At 48.6% G+C, this 22953-nt stretch overlaps 1 protein-coding gene across 1 annotated transcript in view; it reads right to left on the reverse strand.

Annotated features, from left to right (window-relative positions):
• RYR3 (ryanodine receptor 3) overlaps window positions 1-22953 on the reverse strand; it is a 372120-nt gene that overhangs the window by 93127 nt on the left and 256040 nt on the right. The window contains exons 48-55 of the mRNA XM_036247201.1: window positions 17595-17764; window positions 15181-15401; window positions 11671-11761; window positions 9666-9806; window positions 7546-7709; window positions 5448-5526; window positions 1622-1711; window positions 173-319 (exon numbers count right to left, since the gene is read on the reverse strand). Of these exons, the coding sequence (XP_036103094.1) occupies window positions 173-319; window positions 1622-1711; window positions 5448-5526; window positions 7546-7709; window positions 9666-9806; window positions 11671-11761; window positions 15181-15401; window positions 17595-17764 (1103 nt within the window). The remainder of the gene's footprint in view (window positions 1-172; window positions 320-1621; window positions 1712-5447; window positions 5527-7545; window positions 7710-9665; window positions 9807-11670; window positions 11762-15180; window positions 15402-17594; window positions 17765-22953) is intronic.

The following is a 22953-nucleotide window of genomic DNA, read 5'->3' on the forward strand; positions in this document are numbered from 1 at the left end:
CACCGGGGTTGCCACTGTTCTCCTTATTCTCGCCAGCAGCCCAGCACCAGCTGCCAGATGTATCCGAGAGGGCCCCAGGGCTCACTGTGGTGGTCCTGGCCTCTGAACCCCAGGGAGAGCTTCCCCAGCTTCTCCACGGCTTCGGCTCACCCCGCGCCGGCCTCCGACCTACCTGGCTGGCCTGGGACATGCTTCGCAGCTTCTCGTTTTCCCGTTGTTGAGCGAGGGCTTCTCCTTCTTTGGTCCTCTCCACAGTCCAGCCCACAGCCAGCATGGTTTTCAGGGACTCTCTGGCTGGCCAGCGATAGATTTCCTTTTCCTGGAAGAAAAGCCGAGCAGAAGAGCTCTGTGGAGCACGCCCGGCTCTCTGACTGGCCTGTCTCCCTGCGGAAGCTGGATCCCGCCATGGGCGGCGTGCCTACTGGTGCCAGCGTCCTCCCGCCAGGCCCGCCTCCCCTCCGCAGGCTCCCTCCCGAAACACGCCGTCTTTCTGATGTTTTCCAATAAAGGGTCCCACGGTCTCCTGACCCCCGAGGGAGTGAGCAGACATTGCCCACGTTGTGGATGAAGAGGAGCAAGAACAGAGAGTGACTTCCCTCCTTCCATTAGCTGTTTAAGAGGAGACTCGCCAAGACGCATCTGCGCAAAGCTCTCCTTGGAGCTTGGGGAACAGAATTTCGGAGATTCGGATTGTCCTCACAGGTGTGCACGCCTTTACAGACGGTCAGTATGCCCAGGAAGACACACAGACCATCCTTCACGTGTGACACTGGGCCTGCACTTACAAAGCCCTACCGACCGCAGAGAGAAACTCAGAGAGGGGCTGAACTGAATTTCTTAATTAAAACCACCCGAGATGTGGGCCTGATCCCCAGTGGGGGGCATGTAGGAGGTGACCAATCTCTCTCATCCATGTTTCCTTTTTTTTTTAATCCTCACCCGAGGACATTTTTCCACTTTTTGTTCAGGAGTGGGAGCGAGGGGTGGGGGGGACATCGACGTGAAAGGGACACATTGAGTGGCTGCCCAACCAGGGCTGGGGACAAACTGCAACCGAAGTACATGCCCTTAGCGGGAACTGAACCCGGGTCTCTCCGGACCGCAGGCCAACGCTCTAACCGCTGAGCCAAACCGGCCAGGGCGCATCGATGTTTCTATCTCTCTCTCCCGCTCCCTTCCTCTTTCTCTAAAATCAATAAAGAACAATAAATAAATAAAACCACCCAAGAGACTTGCCCATATTTCCTTGGGGGACCCTCTTCTCTACTCCCTTGATCTTCCATGATTGGAACTCATCTCTCTTTGAAGTCACCCCTCTCGCTACCTCAACAATCCAACAAAAGCCCACCCTAGCTCAGCTGCAAGGGAACTACGCACGTGCTCTGCCCCCCTCGCTTCCTTCTCCAGAGGCTCTCGGAGTCTGGGAACAGACAGGGAGGCTGGGCTCTGGGAACCGTCCCGGGGGGTGCCGGCCGGCGGGCGAGCTCCCGAGGACTTTCCTGAGTTTGAAAGTCTCTGAGGAACTGGAGGGTGGATGCGCCCCGAACTCTGACACTCCGATATAATTCCCAAGGCAGGACAACCAGACGGCCACTTGGGTTACCGGAGGCCCGTGCCTTACCTTCTCCGTTAAAGTCCGGAAGGGCCGTATCAGTGGATGGGTCTTCACATGTTCGTCCAGGGAGATTCCATATTTCCATCCGCTCTGACTCTGCAGAAACGTTCTCAGTTCAGATACCCTGGGCACCTGAAGAGCTCAGCTATGGGACCCAAATCCCAACGTCCATTTTCACTGAACAAGTGGAATAATGGGAAGTGGCAGAGCTTGGATCCCCCCCCCCCAATGTCTGATGCATCCATTAGGGCTGTCGGGCCCTCTGCCCTGAATGTTGAACTCTGCTCCCTTCTTCCTTCTTGTTTCAGTTGCTGTCCCTTCCACTTACACGCTGGCGTTTCAGCTCGCTACAGACAGGGTGCTTCAAAGGACCCGAGAACAATGATTCTCAGGTCAGTGTGCTGCGTTCACGGGCCAGGGCGGAAGTCCAGGCTGAAGGCCTGTGAGGATGGGGCTCACTGACCGCTGTACCCCTGTCCGCCAAGCCCACAGCACAGCTGCAGCAACGTGTGCTTCCTCGGGTCACAGAAGTTTAAGAATTGCAAGTCATTCAACAAACCGTGTTGGAATGTCTACGACGGTAGGGGCCAGACTCTGTCCCAGGCACTGTGGGCACAGAGATAAATGCACGTCCTGATTTCCTCCACCTCACCCCTTGGCTGCTTTTCCTCAGACTCCGCCTCTGCCCACTTGTTAGTGGGCATGTTGGTCAAGTTTCTGTCCCTTCTCACGGGCACACTCTCCCTGGGTGATCTGATCAAAGCCCACGGTCCGTAGCAGGACTAACCTCAACCAGTGTGTCCAGCCCCAATCTCTCTCCTGATTTCCCAACCTGTTTGAGTTCTGCTGGGAGGTTCCCACAGGCTCCTCTCCGCGAGTCTGACAGAGCCTGCGTTTCCCTTCTCTATGCGGCTCCTCCTTGGGGCTCCCTCTACCTCAGTGAATGGCACCAGCAGACGCTCACTTTCTGAGCCAGAAGGACAGTCCCTTCTCCTCCGCACGTTCTCACATGGTTCCACCTCCCGTCTCCTGCCAGGGTGGCAGTCCAGGCCACCGTCAGCTCTCCCCTGGACTACTGTGACAGCTTCCTACACGGTCCCTGCCTTCAGCCAAATCCCTCTGACTCCATTTTCTACGCCACTGCTGGGGGGAAGGGGTGTTTACAAGATCACCCAATCAGGGTCCTCTGCTGCTTTAAAATTTTGATTCCCAGCTCCCATCGTGGCAAAATGCAAACTCTTTCTGGCCTCCAAAGCTGTAGCGAAGACCTCGCTGACCTGTCTAGACTCATCTCACCCCGCTTCCCCGGCCTACTCCATGTCCTGAAATACTGGACTAAAGTTCCCCAAAGCCATCTCTCTCTTGCTTCTCTGAATCTGCACCTGCTGCCTCCGGGCCAGCCACACACACACATGCTTCCCGTGCCCGCCCAGACACCTGCCCTTTCCCACGCACCTGGAGGTCTCCGGCTCGAGGAGTCCCTAGACCCCCACTGCGGGACTAGGGGCGCCTCCTGTGTGCTCCAGCCCGTGCGCACGCCCCTCACAGCAACGAGCAAGTGGTGCCGCCATGGCTGCCTTATTCTGTTTCTCCCACACACTCTACGGTTCTTTTATTAAAAAAAATTTTTTTTTCAATGACAGTCCACTTTCAGTGTTATTTTGTATTGGCTTCAGGTGTACAGCATAGTGGTTAGACAATCCTATACTTTACAAAGTGTCCCCCTGATGTTTCCAGCACCCACCTGGCACCACACACAGTCATCACAACGTTATCGACTCTATTCCCTACGCTGTACTTGACATCCCCGTGACTACTCTGTGACCGCCCCCCGCACTCTCTAACCCCTTCACCTCGTTCACCCAGTCTCCCCACCCATCTCCCCTCTGGCAATCACCAGTCTGGTCTCTGTAAGGCTGTGGGGTTCTTGAGGACAGGGACAAGATTCTTTATCTTGTGAGATCACTGATGCCCACCTGGTGAAGGTGAGCAAACATGCTTCCTTGAACGCATGAAGCTTATGGTCTACTGGAAGAGAGAGAGTAATCAAATACCACACCAGTGAAAGTATAGTTGAAAACTGGTGTAAAAGTAACTATGCAAATGTAACTATGTAAACGTGACTATGTAAATGTAGCTATGTGAAGCTGCTATGAAAATACTATGATGGGAAAGAGCAGGGTGCAAGGCGGGCCTGTCTCTGAGGAATCTGGGAAAGGGGCAGCCTGGGCATTCCTGTGCGGACAGAGATCTGCAGGACGAGCTGGTGAGTGGGGTGGGAGTGAGTGTGAGTGTGAGTGTGTGTGTGTGTGTGAGTGTGTGTGTGTGTGTGTTGGGGGGGCTGGGTAAAAAGACGGGGATGTGGCCAGAGGGCACAGAGAGAGATGAAGCTACAGCTGGTAGCAGAGGCCCGATTAGGAAGTGCCTGTCAGGCCAGATGAAAGATTTTGACCTTTCTGTTAAAAATAGTTAGAAGCTTTAACAAGGAGAAGGGGCTACAATGGGGAACAGAGGCAGGATGTGACCAAATCTCCACACTGACGCTCTCACTTGCCTACAGTGTGAAGGACAGACTGGGAACATGCTTGTGGGCAGACTAGTGAGGAGATCATCACAACTGTCTGGGCAGCTTGGACTAAAGCCTGGGGTGGGGCGGAGGGAACCATTCGAACTCAGGAGAGACGAAGGAGTGAGTCCCTATGGCTCAGAGAAGGACTGACGTGCTGTGGATGGAGGGGGTGCAGCTTTCCCCACTTTTCCAGTCTGGCCAAATGGCGTCTGTAATGAGTGCTGAGAAGACACAGATGCTCTCGAGCAGGGGTCATCCCGCTACAGCCCGTGGGCTACATCTGGCCGACCACGAGCTGCACACGCAGTTTACTGGAGACAGGGGTGTGCCTTCATTACGCACTGTGCGTGCTATAATGGCAGAGCTGAGAAGGTGCAATAAGACCATCTGGCCACAAAGCCAAAAATGTCTACTGTCTGGCCCTTTACAGAAAAGTTTCGCCAACACCTGCTCTTGAACCGTGAGGTATTAGCCCATTCTACCATTACAATGGTTGTTGTGATCATCGGCCCCCAACAGGGACCAGGGTGAGGTGTTCCCTCCGGGACACGCTGTGTGGAGGCGGTTTCCGTGGCCCTGCTGTGCACTCGCTCCACTGTTCCCTGCTGAAGTTGCAGCTGAGCAACGGCCCCATCCCTCCCTGGCTGCCCACAGGAATCCTGGCTGCCTCTGGCACGTCCCTCCCCCTCTGTCTGCCAGCATTAAAGGGCTGACAGAGCAATTAAACTTATTAAGCAGGCTGACCTCATGTGGTGGGGAATTTTAAACACCAGATGGAAGGCTTACTCATCAGGAAGAGTCTGGGCCTCTGCCGCTGCCCCAGGAAGACGCGTGTCCTCCCTCCCGCAAGCAAAATCCAGCTTCCCGGCAAAATGCAAGGAGAAGGCCTTCCATTTCACTTTCCCTTTTCCAAAAAGGAAGACGTTTCAGAGAGGAAGAGCAATGAAAGCCTCCCGCCCTGCACGAAGCGTTTACGACAAACAGACGTGAGCAGGTGCTCGGGTGCGAACTCCAGGGGCGCAATGCTGAGACAGAAGTGAGCTCTCACAGAATCCATCACGTTCTCCAGAGAAACACAAAAAGCAGCACCTCCAGCTTCTGCCGCCTATTTCTCTGACCACCAACCCTGGGAAATTGCTGCTCAGAAATAATGAATGCTCTCAGCGCGGCGCATCTGTCACTGAGACACGTCAGGACGGGGCCCTTCGATGTTCTCGGGCTGTTGTTTCCCCGGAAAATGGTCAGTTGGAGGAGAGTCCCTACCTTGTCACAGGCCCATTTATCATGTGAATGCTCAGCATACTTGGTGACAATGTATTCCAATTTTTCAGGCAAGGAGAAACTGAAACGAGAAGGAACAGAAACCAAATGACCACCTCGCCAAGCACTTCAGCCAGAGGTACTGAAAAGGTGGCCAGAACCCGCAGTCAGCCATCAGAAGCTGGATCTGATCAACCAGCTAACCCAAGGCTGAAGCTGGACTCCGGACACAGGGACGTGCCCGAGCTGAAGGCCTGCATACCCGGCCTGGTCACAGACACCCCCAAGTCTATCCAGGGGACCCCTCTGCAGGGTGCTCTGCTGTGTAGGTGGCCTCTGTCCAGCTGCACTGGGTTCCCCCAGCTCCTGAAGAACCACTCTGGCTCCTGGGCCAGACCTGTCTGGGTGGCACAGTGAGGATCCCTTCATGCAAAGACACTGGCCTGTCCTCGCGTGGCTGCAATCTGGGGATGGCAGAGACGGGCAGCTAGAGGATTCAATGTTACAAAGGAACTGGCTGTCCGCATTTTTGGATTCAGTGACTCATATTTAAGTACTAGAATTTTGGAAGTAAAGAGATACCGGTTGTCTCTGCGGGTCTAGCAGAGTTTTGTCCCTTCTGTTGGTCACAGCACCTCCCTCTCCCTGTGAGGAACGAGTCCTGCATTGCACACTGTGAGATGGGCACCCGACGAGGCCCCTCGACTCACTTTTCCAGGAATTTGAATCCTGAGTCAGGTGAGACCAGGGCAGCAAACTCTTCAAGGGGGTTCATCCAGTGGGGAGGCCTGGAGGTTGTCCCTCTGGCCCCTCTGTCTCGGTGTCTGTCCTTGCGGAGGCCAGGTTAGTCAGCCTTTCTCTAGGATTTGATGATGACCCCCTAACCTTGCAATAAGGTCCTTTCCAGCTCAAGTTAGCCAGATTCAGTCTCTCTCACTCACATCACTCGAAGAACCCACTGAGGTCAAGGTATATGGAAAGAAAGCAGAACTCTCGAATTGCCGTGGCACCCTCATCGTTAGCACACAGTCGCTGGAGCACAGTGTCATCTCAACGTTTACGAGAGCATTGCGTCACCCCACCCCCTGTCATCCTTCGGCACGCTGATATTTTCATAGGCTGAAGGTATCCAAAGTCAACACCTGCCTTCTCTTTGGCCCCAGCTTGGTGTTCGACCAGCCCCTGCCTCTTCCTCCGCGCAGACTCAACGGTTTCCCATGACCCACTCAGCTCAAGGCTCCGTCTGATGGGCTGTATATTAATGGTCCCAAAGATGACTTGTATACGTTAGCCAAGCGGACAGCCCAGGGAAGGTCTCAGGCTATGGCTCTCATCTGAGAACTTCTGCCATAAAACACAAGTCCGAGGAGCTCGTATAGGATGTCTTACAGTCCCTGCTCAGCCTACAGAGTTTGGGAGTCTCCTTTTAGAAGGCACCTGCGGATGAAGTCTGTGTGCCCCAGGGCACACGGTCATAACTGGGGCAGAGCCGCCACCAGCCCAAACAGCCTAGGCTTCGTCCAGGCCTAATCGTCACCGGGAACAGATGCTGGGGAATCAGAGGGAGACATGAAAGGCGCTACTGTCGGGTTGTCCCAAAGGCTCAGCATCCCCTGGCAGGTAAGGACCCCTTGCGGTTCTTCCATCGCCCCTCGAGCCTCGTCGGGCTCAGCTGAGTGTTATTTATGAAGCTGTTTTGATGAACGATGCTATTAGGTCTGTACAGGCCCAATTCACAAAGAGTGAAGGTTTTGTCAAAAAACTCATTCATAAATGAATTGCCTCATTTGTCAGGGTGGTTCTCGCAATGCCTGAGATGACATTTGTGGAGAGCATCCATCTCTTATAATAAATAAACCAACCCCGCCCTCGAAAACAAAAGCCCGGAACATAATAATAGAGTATAAAATCAGATGTGGCTGGATTAACCCTTCAGGAGCTGAGGACGAGATCCAGTTTCCTGATGTGACTTGTAGTCAAGAGAAACGATAAGCAGTGTTGGTAGAAGGGGAGGCTCTGAACTTTCTTGCTACCTTCTGACAGAGAGCCACTGGCCACTGGGCAAAACCCGGGACCAGCTCGGACATGATCCAGGACTCACTTTGTGGTGTTGATAGGCTTGGGGTCAAAGTTGCCGTCTGTGTCCACTGAGACCTGTTTCTCCAACGTGGCTGCGATTCTGGTATCTAGGTAATCTGGTGGCAAGGCCCCCGCGATCGCACTGAGACAAGGCAGGGCCATCCGGAAGAGATCTGGGTCATACTTCTGTGAGGAAAACCAAACGCCACGTTAGTGCGAAACCAGAACCACAGCCACCAGGCGGAAACAGTCCCCAGTGAACAGAGCAAGATACGACGCAGCCCTGTGTCCAGGTTAACCGGCCCAGGGAGCATGTAAGCCCTTGAACACATTCTGGTGGGAACTGAGGGATCCTTGGAGGGTGACATGACAGTCTGTAAAGCCCTCAGGTCACCATTGGCTTTAAGTTGAAACACATTCAGTGGGGTTTTAAGTCAGTATCTCCTAGCCCTGGATGGGTGGCTCAGCTGGTTGGAGCGTTGTCTGAACACCAAAAAGGGCGCAGGTTCAATCTCAAGTCAGGGCGCATATGGGAGGCAACTGATAAAGTTTCTCTCTCACATCAATATTTCTTTCTCTCTCTTCCTCCTTCCTTCCTTTCTCCCTCCATTCCTCTCTTTAGAAAACAACAAAGCTCAGCCGGTGTGGCTCAGTGGTTGAGCGTCGACCCAGGCACCAACAGGTCGCTGGTTCGATGCCCGGTCAGGGCACTTGCCCAGGTTGTGGGCCAGATTCCCCAGTGAGGGGCATGCAGGAGGTGGCCGATCAATGTTCTGTCTCACAGATGTTTCTATCTCTCTCTCCCTCTTCCTTCCTCTCTCTTTAAAAATCAATAAAGAGCCCTGGCCGGTTTGGCTCAGCAGTTAGAGCGTCGGCCTGCGGTCCTGAGAGACCCGGGTTCGGTTCCCGCTAAGGGCACGTACCTCGGTTGCAGTTTGTCCCCGGCCCTGGTCGGTCGTGCGGGTGGCAGCCACTCAATGTATCCCTTCACATCGATGTTTCTCTCTCTCTCTCTGTTCCTCTCTCTCTCTCCCACTCTACCTGAACAAAAAAATGTGAAAATGTCCTCGGGTGAGGATAAAAAAAAAAAAATAAATAAAAAAAAAAAATAAAAATCAATAAAGAAAAAATTTTTAAAAAAAAGAACAACAAATATATCCTGGGGTGAGGGTTAAAAAAAAATTAGTATCTCCTAAATAGTTAATTTAAAGAATATCTAAGGGTTAAGGTGGCGCTCGCTAGGCCAGAAATGTCTATACACTTGCTGGCCATAGAGGCTTGTAGAAACTGACCCAGCCCATAGCCGGAGAGGCATAAGCAGCTTTGCCAGGCTCCCCAGAGGCTGACCTGGGTCACACGTCAACATCACCAGCAGACTGCTCAATAGCACATCCATTCTCTTGAACCGGCCAGGAAGGAATTTCAGTCAAATAACATGAGGTTAGGGACAGCTTTTGATCTGCTTACACGAACAGAGGAGTACAGTGCTTCAGGGCAGGTGAACATGCCATACACACGTTTGAGACTTCTGCAGGAAAGCCAGCCCTACCCAGGCCCACCTCTAAAGCTGATGACCTCGAAAACCCAAATAGACTGGCGCAGGGGAAGTGAGGCGAGTCTGAGAGTGGGGCTGTATTTCCATCAGACGGCGCAGGAAGGCTCTGGGTTCAGATGCCCTTCATTCTCCCACGATCTCCTCTTCCCCTCCCGCACTGTGGCTTAAGCCTCCTGGAAACCCCACACCCAACCTCAGAGCAGGTGTCATGACTCCTCTAGGCTTGAACCCAGTGAAGACCAGATAACCGGGCCACAGGTCGGGGGAAGGGACAGCGGTGGGGTCAGGCACCATGGCTGACACCAGGAAATGTTTCTGCTCACTCTGGTAGTCGCTCCCTCCTCCCCGTATTAGCTTTGCGAGTCTGGCAAGTGACTCAGTCACTCTGGGACTTCTCCTCACCTGTAAAACCAGGGTCAGAGTGGTTCCTAGTTCAGGGGTTGGGATGAGGATGACCGTAACACACTAGTGAAGTACTAGGCGCGGTTCCTCCCACACGGTCAAGGCTGGATGCGATGAGCCATGATTACTTGTGGCAGCTTGAGCCTCTGAGGGCCCCCCTGTCCGTTTGGGAAGCATGCCGTTACCTTGTGGGAGAGGGAGTCAAAAATTCCCCAGAAAAGCTTCTCGGTCAGGTGCAGCTCCTCCTCCACGGCCAGGCCGCAGCTGCCCCAGCCCGAGGGCAGACAGTAGTACTTCCAGCACTGTTCGTAGTGACTCGTCAGAAGCTGGGAGGTTCCAAACAGGACGGCACCGGTGGGGAGGGGTAGAGAACATCCACAGCATCAACCACATGTGGGGAGAACAAAACAGCAAGCAGCCATCAGGAGAGGCGAAGGCAGTGTTGAAACAGTGGGTCATCTAGAGAGAGGCCCTCGGCCACCACCAGGAGTGGTCTGCTCTCCTGCCCGATGAGCTCCAGCCTAATTAATCGTGCACCTCCTTCTAATAAATGGATAACTATTTCTACTCCAAACCAGAAACTGTACTCTTTGACAGTAGTCGCTGTGTCATTCCAGCCAGTCAGGGGCAGGGAGACTTTCTTCTGAGGCCTTTGCTCATAAACCTGGAAGATGCGGGGTAATGCTGATATGGGGAAGGGAAGGTGGGGAGCACATTGTGGGTCTGAAAGTTTTCTCCAGATTGATTTCTGCCCATGGCTTCCTTCCCCTTCACATCAGCCTTATGATGGCCCAGACAAGTAACAGTAGTTCCACACATGGCCAGCAGAGGGCAGAGGTACACTGCTCATGCTCCCGTCCCAGAAAATAGAATCCACATCTTCAGAGAGGAGAGGAGGGGTCTCCCGGCTGGTGGTAGGCGAGGGGAGGTAGACAAGGGTAAAGGGGGATAAATGGTGATGAGACTTGACTTGAGGTAGTGAACACACAAGACAATGTACAGATGATGTCTTATAGAATAGTACACCTGAAACCCATATACTTTTACTAACCAATGTCACTCCAATAAATTCAACAAAAATTTTAAAAAAGAGAAGAATCCCTGATCTAAGAGGTAAAAGTGAGCTTACTGAGGGCTATTCATAATGTGCCTTTGGGAGCCAGAATCCAACCAACAGCATGGGCCTGCCGGGGAAGAAATGCTCAGTTGAACTGAGAGACCGTGGTGTTCAGCTCTGGTACTTTCTGAGATGGGAACTGGGCCGTCAGGGTGCGAGACACCTGTGCCCTTGGAGGGGGAGGGATCTGAGAGCGCACTCCCTACCCTCTGCCTGGCCTGCAGGAGGACTGAACTAAAGGCTCCCGGGAATTCTGTTCAATCCCCGTAAAACGCTTCCTGAAATCCCTGCTTGGGCTATTTCTGACAAAAAGGAAAAATTCTGTTAAAATCACTAAGCAGAATTTTGAGCCACAGCTGATGCTTTTGAATATGCAAATTCCACAGATACACAAAGGTAAGAGCTTAACAACTGCTCTTGTGTGGGGGCTGATTCTGATGACACCCCCAAGCCCAGATGCTCACAGTGCTAGTGATAAAATATTTGTAATTTATGTGAAGATCAGGAACGAAGAGACAAAAACCAACAACAACAACGACAAGGAAAGGAAGAAAGAAAGAAAGAAAGAAAGAAAGAAAGAAAGAAAGAAAGAAAGAAAGAAAAGAGGTCTCTGTGGCTCCCCTGTTCATTAGTAAAGAAAAAGAAGTAAAGAAAAAAGAAGAGGATCTGCTACAAAATAAAAGAAAAAGCACAAAACAGCATGGAAGAGAAAAGGGACATTTTAGTTTCTGTATCTAAATGAATAATCACAGGCCTTCCAAGGTCTTTGAGATTGAAACCATTCTGAAAACCTAATTAGGGTAGGAAAGTACAAAATCCAAGTCCCCTCACTCACCTCTGCAGCTGGTGGAGAGCCAGCCCAGAAAACCGGAGCAGCTAATGAATGGAAGCCCTACCCTTCAACCCAGACACACCCCAGAAGGGGCTGACTTTGTCAGCTGCATCCTGCTAGCTCTCAGCAGAACGGGGTAAAATAAAGCCCATGTTTCTCCCCATGCTGTGAAGACCTCATGTTTTCCAAGGCACGTTTCCCGTGCTGTGGACTGTGTTTCTGGAACAAGCGAGACGTTTACCTTAAGAGGCATTTTGCAGTATTCGTTGAGCTGGGGCACATCGAAAACAAGCCGTCGCAGGAGCTGCTGCAGCATGGAAGGCCTCAGGTGGCTGCAGCGAGGAACAGGCCGCGCAGGACGGGATGAAAAAACAAGGAAGAAAATAATAAAGGAAGGATAAAAGAAACACTCAGCAATAACCATATGTTAGCACTAAGCCTCAAAACAAGTCCCCACTCGATCCTGGGTAAAGCATAGTCAATGATAAAACACTTTAAAAAGAGAGCAGAGGGTGGGAGCAGGAAGGAGGGGGTCAATCTGTAATATTTCAACAACAACAAAAAGAAATATAGTAAGAATTTAAAAAACTGGATATAGTTAGAATACAGAAAAGAGAGACATGTGGCTAATAAATCGAGGTACCTAAGGTTAAATTCCCATCACCATTTGGCAGGAAGTTCTAGGGTCCATGCACATTCAAAGTAACCACTGATTAAGTGTGAAGAATGTAATAGAAAGAAGAAGCAGGTGCTTTTATTCTAAGGCCTGCGAATCCCCTTGAACTCCGCCAAGGAAGTTAGCGCTGACCAGCTGCAGAGGCGGAATCTGAGGCCATCTACTGGTAGGATCTGAAGGGAACTGAGTTACTATCTGATCCTTAACATTCTCATTACTAGAATCATTTCTTTAGATTAGGCTCCATCCTCAAAAAACACTCCTTGAATAAGCAAATGCACTAACTAATTAGAGAATAATTTATCCAACTGTCGAAGAGTTTATGCTTTGGTACTGGGTGCAGATAAGTTCCGAGATAGCAAAAGGAGGGAGAAACAACCTTGATTTAGCCTTTACTTTTAATTACCAAACTTTAAAAATTTTTTTAGATAAAAAATAGTTTCAGTTATAGTTGACATACAATATTATAGTAGTTTCAAGTGTACAACATCGTGTTTAGACGTTTATGGAACTTATGAAGTGATCACCCTCATTCTAGTGCCCACCTGACACGATATTACTATGTTCCCTGTGCTGCACTCGACATCCCTGAGACGCTTGTGTAACTGCCGATTCGTACTCCATCCCTCCTCCTTGTCCACCCGCCTCCCCAACTCCCCTTTCTCTGGCAACTATCATTTGATTTTCTGTATCTATGAGTTTCTGTTTTGTTTGTTCATTTATTTTGTTTTTTTAGATTCCACCTATCCGTGAAATCATATGGTATTTTTCTTTCTCTGTTTGACTTATTTCACTTAGTGTAATGCCCTCTAGGTCCATCTATGCTGTCCCAAAGTAGATTGCCAAACTTTTAAAAAAATCGAGTGGACCCTCTGGATTCTCTGCAGAGAAAAGCACGTGTACACAACACACACAATGTGGCATCTCAGTTCCGTTCGCAGACCCACGGATTCCTTCCACAGATGCCTAAGGAACCAGAGAGGCAAAGTTAATAACTTTGACGTTAGGGCCGGAACGCTGGGGAAGCCTTGGAGACACCGGCAAGGAGGACGGACGTAAGCAGAGAGGGACAATAAAACTTCTCTGTTTCACAATGTTTCCTAGATCTGCTCTGCTGATTAAAAGCCCAGGAGTGAAAAGGGTCAGTCAGAATATACAGTGAGTCAACTGACTCTAGTTATTATAATGTGAAATTTTTCAACGTTTCACTTTATTGTTTAGCTTATTGGTAATATAACTTGAATAAAACCAAGGCATGAAAGAAATTTCTACCTCTATTAATTCCTGATGTATTAAAAATAAATAATGACATAGCTAGTTACGGATCAGTTGGTCTACTGTATCCAGAGCTCATATGGGCCAAGGGGAGGTGTGTGGAAGCCCCTTTGAGGACAGTAATAGGGTTGTTGGCTAATTTTTAAGTTTGATGTAAAATTCTAATTTCCTCGAAGTCTGATTCTTTAAAAGCACTTACAGCTAATATCAGTCTCACCAACAAGACTTTAATACTTGGAAATAGCTGATGCAGGGAGACAGGGCTCCTTGGCTGGTCCGGTTCCTAAGACATCTGCTGAGCTCAGATCTAGCAAAAGGCAGAACAAGATCTGCAGCTGCTACGGATGCAGTTACCAGCCAGTTACAGAATCAACAGTGATAGGATGTCCTTCTGTGCAAGCTCATCCATTACTTTCTCGCCCCACTGGAAAGAAAAGTAGAGAGGGCTCCTCTTCCTTTCGAAGGGGGAACCCCAGCACCCTAGTGACTCCCAGAGGCTGTAAGTGCATTGACCCAGCTTCGTCTCTCTTTCAGGACCAAAGCCTTCTAATGAACTCAATTCTCTGCCATCTTCAATAATCTTGGAATGAATGAAATGGTGTCAGAGTGTAGACCCTGATTCTGGTGGAGGAACTCAGAAACCCCTTTTATGGGGCGCTGGTGGAGGCCCCCTCCCACCTCCCTCCATCCTCTAGCCTCTATTCCACACCCCAGGCAAACAGTACTTGTCCCCTAAAGCAGTTGAAGCCTGAAGTTGAAGGCTTTAGAAAACCAAAAGATAGCAGCTCTAGCTTAATTTTAATAAAGCATTTTAAATGCAAGGACCTTTATTATCTTTGAAATATAAGTGTGAGATTGCCTTTTAGTTTGATGTTCTAATAGGACCAATAGCTGTTGTTTTCTAGGTAGCTCTAGCCCCTCAATACATAGTCACCCCTGGTGTTTTTAGGAAACAGCTTATTCAGCGAGAATCAGGACCATGCCCAGCTGGTGTGTGGGTGGATCTCCAGGACCACCTGAAGCGGAGGCTCTCACCTGGGCTGCTTTATGGAATCACCAGGGAGCTTCAATAGCTAGAGGTCTGGGTCCCATCCCTAAAGGTTGGATTGGGCAGGGGGAGGTAGGACCTGGGCACTGGGGTATTAACCTAGTATTTCCCCAGGTGATTCTAATATGCAAATGAGGTAGAAAACTGGCTTAACCCGGAGACGCTGGTCCCAGACCAGCTGCTGAGACCTGCTGTACTAAGCGTCCTTCTTCCTTTGACCTGACCAGACCGGACATAGTTTCCTGAGGAGCCAGGGCTCTCGGGGTGACTTCACCTTCTGTCCTCGGTGGCTCTGATGTCTACTTGCAGTGGTGGAAACCACTGGGCCTGGAGATTCCTTCCAGTCGTTGCTCCCAGTTTCTGAGGGCTGGATCTGGGCTGCTTGGATTCACACTCCTCGAGTCTGGCCTCTGTGTAAGGGTCCACTCACGCAGAGGGCAAAGCCTGCTTCGGGCTCTTGTCTTAGGAGCTATAGCAGTTCTTCACCTGAATACTTCAGGCCTGAAAGACAGTCTCATCTCCTGGTCCACCACCCCTAAGGGCTAGATCCTGAGCTGTGCCCTCCCCCCTACTTCCCCAGAGAGATCAGAAAGGGCCTTCAGCAAACGGGGGTAGGTGTTTGGATGAAGGCTGGTGTATGGCAAAGGCCTGGAAGCTTCCTCAGACGGGATCCTCCAGGTTGCAGACTGACTGCAGGACTGACGGCCGCGGACATGGACGCATGCGCAGGGGTGAACACGTGGGGGGCTTACTTGCAAATGGCCAGCAAACATTCTTCTATAGTGTCCCTCTGAGCTTTGGTGAGGGAACGTCCCTTGGAAAGCCTGTATATCGTCTGCAGCGTGGAATCGATCAGAGAGGTGTAGTGTTCTGCTCCAGCAAAGAGAGGGGCGCATCTCGTGAGGAGCGGGAGCACCGCGGAACAGATGTACCTGTTGAGCGCCAGCGCCGCCTCCGTCGTGCTCAGGGAGACCTAGGAAAGGGCATGGGGACCTGGTTAATCTCCTCCGGAAAGACGGCCATGCCTGCCCCGCGCACGAGCGCCCCCTGGCGGGGCAGGGAAGCGCACACATGTCCATGTGTCACTGCCACAAAGTGAACACCTTTGTGCCGTCTCTGCAGACTGATTTCTCCTTTGCATTTTAAATGGGAAAAAAATCCTGTAAAAAGAAAAAGTAAACAGAACAAAAGCAAAGGCTGGCTGGTCCTAACTCATCCCAAATGACTTGTAAACGTCCCCTCCAGGAATTCCAAACCCGTCAAATCCTGTGATGGCCGGTCCAACCCGACTTCCTTGACGTTTGCAAAGTTCAGCCACATTACTCTCCCGTTCTAGCTCTTTTTTCTCCCCGTAGGGAGACTCACAAGCTGTCCTCTTGTGAATCTGAGATTATAGATGGCGAAGGCCAAGGAAGCTCTCACACTCACAGGTTTGACAGAGAGAAAGCGGAGGAGCTCTGACCCCCTCACTCAATTTATGAGCATCGTGAACAATTCACACTCTGATAAATGACACACGAGGCCAGACCTCAGGGCCACAAGTGTCCAAAGAACAGAAATGCGGGACCTTCTCTGAAACGGCTGCAATTCTCATGTGCAGCGTTCTCTCTTGTCCACTTAGACAGGCCGGATTCCGGGAAGGCCCGCTTACTGACATGGAACTTGGCCAAAGCGTATTTAACTATCATCTCTGAAAACGGCGAAACTTCTTTTAAAAGCTTGAGATATGCGGAGATGAACCATTACCATTATTTTCTGTGATCATCGCAGTAATTATCTCTGTAACGTAGGATTTGATAAACTGTACATGTTCCGGGGTATTCCTCGTAATGATCAGAAGTTTGTCTCCTAGAAGCTGGAGCAATCATACTGAAGGGCAGAGCTAATCTCCCACATCCATCACTTTAACAGAGTCATTAAAACGAGGAAGGACAGAGCCTCTAGTACTGTGGCTGAACAGTTCTCGGAAGAGAACGCGTGAACACGTGTGTGCTGAGGAACGAAGCAGGAAGCTGCTTTTGTAGACGGCGCTTATATAGCATTTACTATTTATTTGATCTAGAGAAAATTGAGTGCTTTGATCAGGGACTTAAGGAACATCCCACAAGTTAAAAAATTATATTTTTAAACCAAGGAATTTATAGAAAAGCTGGAAAAAGAAGCTGTGGAAGCATTGCTTTAATAATTCCAAAGGATCACATGCCCCTTACATCTTCATGGAGAGAGACAGGGATGTAGCACTTATTCAGACTGGGGATTACACTGCTTTCCATGTCCAGGTAACCGGATGCGTTTCTCAGCAACCCATTTCAGTCAAAGCATTGGCTTCTGCCACCCACTGCAGAACTGAGACTGCCGTCTCTGTTGGACACCAGGTGGAGCCTTTGAGGAACTTTATGACTGATCAAGAAGACATGCTCTGGCTCTTTAAAAACAACCCTAAACTGGCAAAATGTTCTTAGATTTCAAATTGATTTAATTTGTCTTTTCTCCTTGGACCCGGTATTCCTGGTGCTCTGTGTCTCTGCTTAGTCCTGACGGGGGCATCAGACATTAGGCTCTTTAATGCCTGGGGCCTCCTGTCTTGACATCTGTTGATATTGGATCCTCACACTTGACTTCTGAACTTGACTTTACCCATGGCTTCTTGTCCTGACCTTGTCCTGTCCTGAGCTTCAGATTGTCCTGTCTGATGGCAGTGCACTGAGCTTGGGGTGTGATGTGGGATGAGTATTTCCAGCCTCTAACACTGCCAGCCAACCTTTTCCACAAGCAACAGAGCCCTACTTTCCACGCGAGGGTGAGTTTGTCCCGTGGGAAACATTTGGTGACATCCAGAATTGTTTTGGAGGTTGGGGGATGGGTAGAAGCCAGGATGTTGCTGAACATCCTACAGTTCACAGGATGGCCCCCTCCAACAAACAGTACTGATGTCGAGAAACTTTGGGAGAGGGAACCAGACTCTCTGAGGTCAAGTTTATATACATCTAAGTCTGGCTGATCAATTAAGATCCTCCATTACTTGGGGCCTCTGTTTTCTTACCCTTTAAAGCAAGCTACTCATGTATCATCAGTGAGCAGATTAAAAAATACTCACTTCTAAATGCAATGTTACTAATTTATTTGCCATGATGGGAAAGTATTTTTTCTTATTTTAGTCACTTACTGTATCTAGAGAGGCTGAGGCTCTTAAGTCGGGTAAAAATCCAACCTCCAGCAAGTGGAGCAGAAAACTCTGATCCTTAACACTGTAAACGCGGTCCAGGAACAGCACCATGGGCGCCTTGTGGTCAGGGCAGAAGCTGGCTGCCATGTCGGGCTCGCTGACCGACCCATCTGAAAGACACAGAGAGAACGTCATTTCCCCTGTTCTATCGCCCAGTCTCAAAGGCAACAGAGTTTGTCTATGGCTTCTTCCCCTGACAAGCAACAGGAATGTTGGAAACAATGTAAGATTGTGCTGAATTCAGCTCATACTGGCTTGGGAGAGCTGATTGTTAAAGTTCTAGCAGTTCTGTGAGACAGTTGTCAGACATACTCATTACTAAACACTGAAATTTACAATTAAGTAAATTATAGTAAAAAAGATCACAAATACTCAAAATTCATCCCTTCCCAATTATTCTCTTGAGGTTATTTACTTCTACCGTATTTGTATGTTGGAAATACAATAAAATGGTGTGCTATGGGCCAACTCCGTGCTCAGTGACATTATGTTGGTAACTTGAAAAAACCACGGTGAGAGTATTTACACCACAGAAATGGGCAAGTGCCCGGAATCAGGGCTTGATTTACGGCTTTGTTGATTGAAAACATAAGAAAGGGAGGGAGAAAATGTAAGGCAGAATAAATTTAAAAGTGTGTTGTCCTGGCCAGTTTTGCTCAGCGGTTAGAGCATCGGCCCGCAGACCAGAGTTGCAGGTTTGATTCCAGTCAAGGGGGCACGTATCTTGGTTGCAGTCTGTCTCCACTCTGGTCGGGATTGTGTGGGAGGCAACCCGTTGATGTGTGTCTCTCACACTGATGTTTCTCTTTCTCCTCCCCTGCTCCCTGCCTCCCACACTATCTGAAGATAAATAAAAAAATATCCTCGGGTGAGGGTTAAAAAAAATTTGTTTAAAGTGTGTCATATCTATAGCTGTTACATCATAAATAGCACAAAACTGAGGAAATCTTCCAGTATTTCAAAACTATTATCTGATTTAGGTGACATTTAGATGAGGTCATCTAATAATTCAAACCTTATCTTAATGAAGACGTTCAAAGATGAAGTGGGAAATACCGGGAAGATGATAAAAATTGCTTGACTTAGAGAATAAAGACAGGATTTTGAAGTAGGATAAAAAAGAAAATCCCCTGGCTGATTTTGCTCAGTGGTTAGTGTCGACCCGTGGACCAAAGGGTCAAGGTTCGATTCCCAGTCAAGGGCACATACCTGGGTTGCAGGTTCAATATCCAGCCCTGATCAGGGTCATGCAGGAGGCAACCAATTGATGTCTCTCTTTCATATTGATGTTTCTCTCCCTCTCCCTCCCTCCTTTCCATGCTATCAAAAATCAATGGAAAAAAATATCCTCGGGTGAGGATTAACAACGACAACAAAAAAGAAAATCAGTCTTCCTCCTACTATTTTGTTAATATAAAAAACTAGGAAACACAGCCCCTAAGTTATCGATCTATAGTCAGAACATACTGAAATGCCGAACTTCATAAGGCACCCTGAGAGCCGCAAAGACACAGTACTGTTCAGCCCGGAGCATCATTTAGCCCAGTGGGCATTGCAGGGCTGCAGAGCCAGGGGCTTGAGGACTGAAAGCTGCCTGCCTCTCCTCTCCTGAGCACTAGGGGGAGCACTTGGTATGCTGAAGAACATTATTTTAATGGTGTATCAGTAAGTGTTTTGTGCTCAGAAAGTTTGGGAAACACTGAGTTCGACATTTATTTTCTTTATCATACATTTTCTAAGAGGCTCTAGTGTGCTTGATGAAGTTTTACAAAAATAAGCTGATGAACAAAACAGACCCAGAGACACAGAAGTAGGGTACAGACTGACAAACCTCAGAAGAGGGGCAAGGGGAGAAGGAGGAGAGAAGAGATAAACCAAAGAACTTACACGCATGTATGCATAACCATGGACATAGACAACAATGTTGGGGGCGGGGTTGGGAGGAGAGTGTCCATGGGGGAAAAAGGAGAAACATCTGTAACAAAAATAAATAAATAAATAATTGGGGGAAAAAAAGTAATATTTTTGAGAGTGATGTCACCAAGATTGAGGAGTAGGAGACCCCAGTCTCTGTCCCCACAAAGATCAACAATTAAACAGTTACCCATGGGAAAAAAATAGTACTGGGTGAGCTCAGGAGTCCACTTAAGAAACTTCAGCGACACAGAGAACAAAACACCCTAGAATAACTGTACAAAAGGGCAGGAAGAACAGCTTTATCTTGCCTGCATCATCCCATGCCTCAGGCCGGCACTGCCCGATGCCAAGAGGGAATTCCCACCTAGAAAGAGTCCCCCCTGCTGGAAAGGGGAGAGCGGGCTGAGCAATCGGCTCCTCCAGCCTTTCGGGGTACTCACTACAGGAAGCACTCACTTTGCTTTCATCCCACCAGAGATCGGCAAAGCTGAGATGTCTAAGAATCAGAGAGAAGGGCAGGGGCTACCTGTATCAGCCACACAGCAGGAGCCAGCGGTGACCTGCTCTGCAGAGATCCTCAGCAGCTTTTCCACTGAAGAACCGACAGCATAGCCACCACAAAACCCTGACAGATTTCACAGGTTTTCCATGTTTGCAGATGACCAGATGCCCGATCTCTCTCCACTCTTATCCCCCTCCCTGCTGGAACCCAGGATCTGCACCAGCAGCCTCTGCTGCTGTGTAAGTTCAAGATGCCAGCTTACACCTATGCAGTGGATACCCATGGTCATGTGTGCCCTCGGGAACAGACGCCCATCGTTGGCCTTTATTGCCATGCATGTGTGATGAGGTCCTGCAGCCATGGGAAGGCACACTGACAGCCAGGGCCCCCAAAGCTGCTTGTGGGCCCATCTCCAGCCTTGTCTCCTATCAGTGGCCTGCATGCTGGGCTCACCTGTAGCTAGCACCTTCAGTGGTGAATTTGTACACCACTGGTCAGAGTCTTGTCACTAGCCTCCACAGCAGTGTACCTGAGACTCTGCAGCCACAGGAAAGCATACTGACAGCCAGGATCCCCACAGCTGCTAGTGTACCTAGAGGTGGCCCTGGCCTTTGCCACTATGTATGTGTATATGCAACTGGCCTGTGCCACTACACAGACACCTGCAGCAGGTCCCTGCAGCTGAATCTGTATGTACCACTGGCTCTGACCACCATTACTGCCTGCCCTGGCCCTAGTCATTAGACCTGGAAGCCCACCAAGGACCTCATCAGCTCTTGCCAAGGACCCCACAGTTGTCAATGTTGTGGACTCCTGTGGCCCTGAGCTGACAAGACATCACCCTTCTCCCCAGATCCAAGGCTGTTACACACCCCTGCACTTGGCACGTTACTTCACTGGACTTGGGGTCACAGCATTCTCCAACATTCCCCATCCACAGGTGAAGGTCTTTCCTTACCAAAGCCAGTCCATAACGTCTGGAAGAGATGATTGCTTCTTCAAATGGGTAGATACTTATGCAAGGCTACAGGTGTCACAAAGAATAAGGAAACATGACACCAAAAAAGGGACACAGCGAACTTCTAAGAACTGACTCTAAAGAGATGAAGATACATCAATTGCCTGTACTGAGAGCTACAGGAGAACACAGAAAAGCAATTCAATGAAATTAGGAATACAGTACCAGCACAAAATGAGATGCTCAGCAAAGAGATAGAAAATAAAAAAATCAGAAATTTTGGAACTGAAGAATAAAATGACTGAATGAAAAAATTCAATAGAACACTTCAACAGCACATTGGAATAAGCAGAAAAATCAGTCAATTCAAAGAAAGATCATTTGAAATTATCCAGTAAGAGGGACAAGAAATAAATAAATAAATAAATAAATAAATAAATAAATAAATAAATAGGAATGAAGAAAGGTTATGGGACTACTGGGACACTATTTAGAGGAAAAATCTACACATCACTGGAGTCCCAGAGGGGAAGAGAGGAAAAAGAGCTAGAAAGCTTTAAAAAATAACCACTGAGAACTTCTCAAATCTGGGGAGATAAATGGATTTCCAAGTTCATGAAGGTAATAGATCACCCCAACATCTCAATCCCAAATGATCTTCTCCAAGATACATTATAATAAAACTATCTAAAATCAAAGACAAAGAAATAATTTTAAAAGCAGCAAGAGAAAAAATAATTTCTCATCTAAGGCCCCTGTAAGACTACAAGCAGATTTGTCAGCAGAAGCTTGCAGGCCCCGAGAGAGTGGGATGATACATTCAAAGTGATAAAAGAGAAAACTGCCAACCAAGAATACTTGAACCCCCATAGTTGTCTTTCGGAAATAAAGGCAAGAGAAATACTTTCCCCATGAACAGAAGCTGAGGGGAATCACCACCACTAGACCTGCTTACAAGAAATGCTGAAAGAAATTCTTCAAGCTGAGATGAAAGGATGCTGATTAATAACTTGAAAACAGAGGAATATATACAACACACTGGTAAAGTTAAGTGTATTGTCAGGTCAAGAATACTGCAAAGAGAAAAATAACAAAGACCAGAGCAGAAACAAATGAAATACAGAATATAAAAACAAATGTGATCAACAAAACTAATAGCTGATTTTTTGAAAAGATAAACAAAATAAACAAATCTTTAGCTAGACTTACCAAGAGAAAAGGAGAGATGATTCAATAAGTAAAATTATAAATGAAAGAAGAGGCATTAAACTGATACCACACAAATACAAAGGATCATAAGAGACTACTATGAACAACTGTATGCCAACACGTTAGACCACCTAGAAGAAATTGATAAATTCTTAGAAACATACAGTCTACAGAGAATGAATCATGAATAAATGGAAAATCTGAATAACCAATAATGAGTAGGGAAATTAAAACAGTAATCAAAAACTTCCCAACATGAAAAGGCTAAAACCAGACGATTTCATGGGTAAATTCCAACAATATTTAAAGAATTCATACCAATTCTTCTCAAACTCTTCCAAAAAATTGAAGAGGAGGGAACACACCCAATCTCATTTTATGGGGCCAGCATTTCTCTGATATCGCAGCCAGATAAGGATACTACACGAAAAGAAAAGAACAGGCCAGTGTTCCTGATGACTGTACAGGTGACTTTTGAACAATGACAGGAGCAGGGCTGCCGATATCCCCATGCAGTGAAAATCCACACACAACTTCTGACTCCCTCAAACCTTAACTAAAGTTGTCCCATCCACAGGGAACTGGTTCTAGGACTGCTTCTCCCACCATGGATTTAAGAGACTTAAGTATACCAAAATCTGTGTACAGTCAAGTCCCTTACATAAAATGGTGTATAACAACGTATATAGTCAGCCCTCCCTAACCACGGATTT

This window comes from Molossus molossus, unplaced genomic scaffold (genome assembly GCF_014108415.1).
Source record: "Molossus molossus isolate mMolMol1 unplaced genomic scaffold, mMolMol1.p scaffold_m16_p_1, whole genome shotgun sequence".
NCBI lineage: Eukaryota > Metazoa > Chordata > Mammalia > Chiroptera > Molossidae > Molossus > Molossus molossus.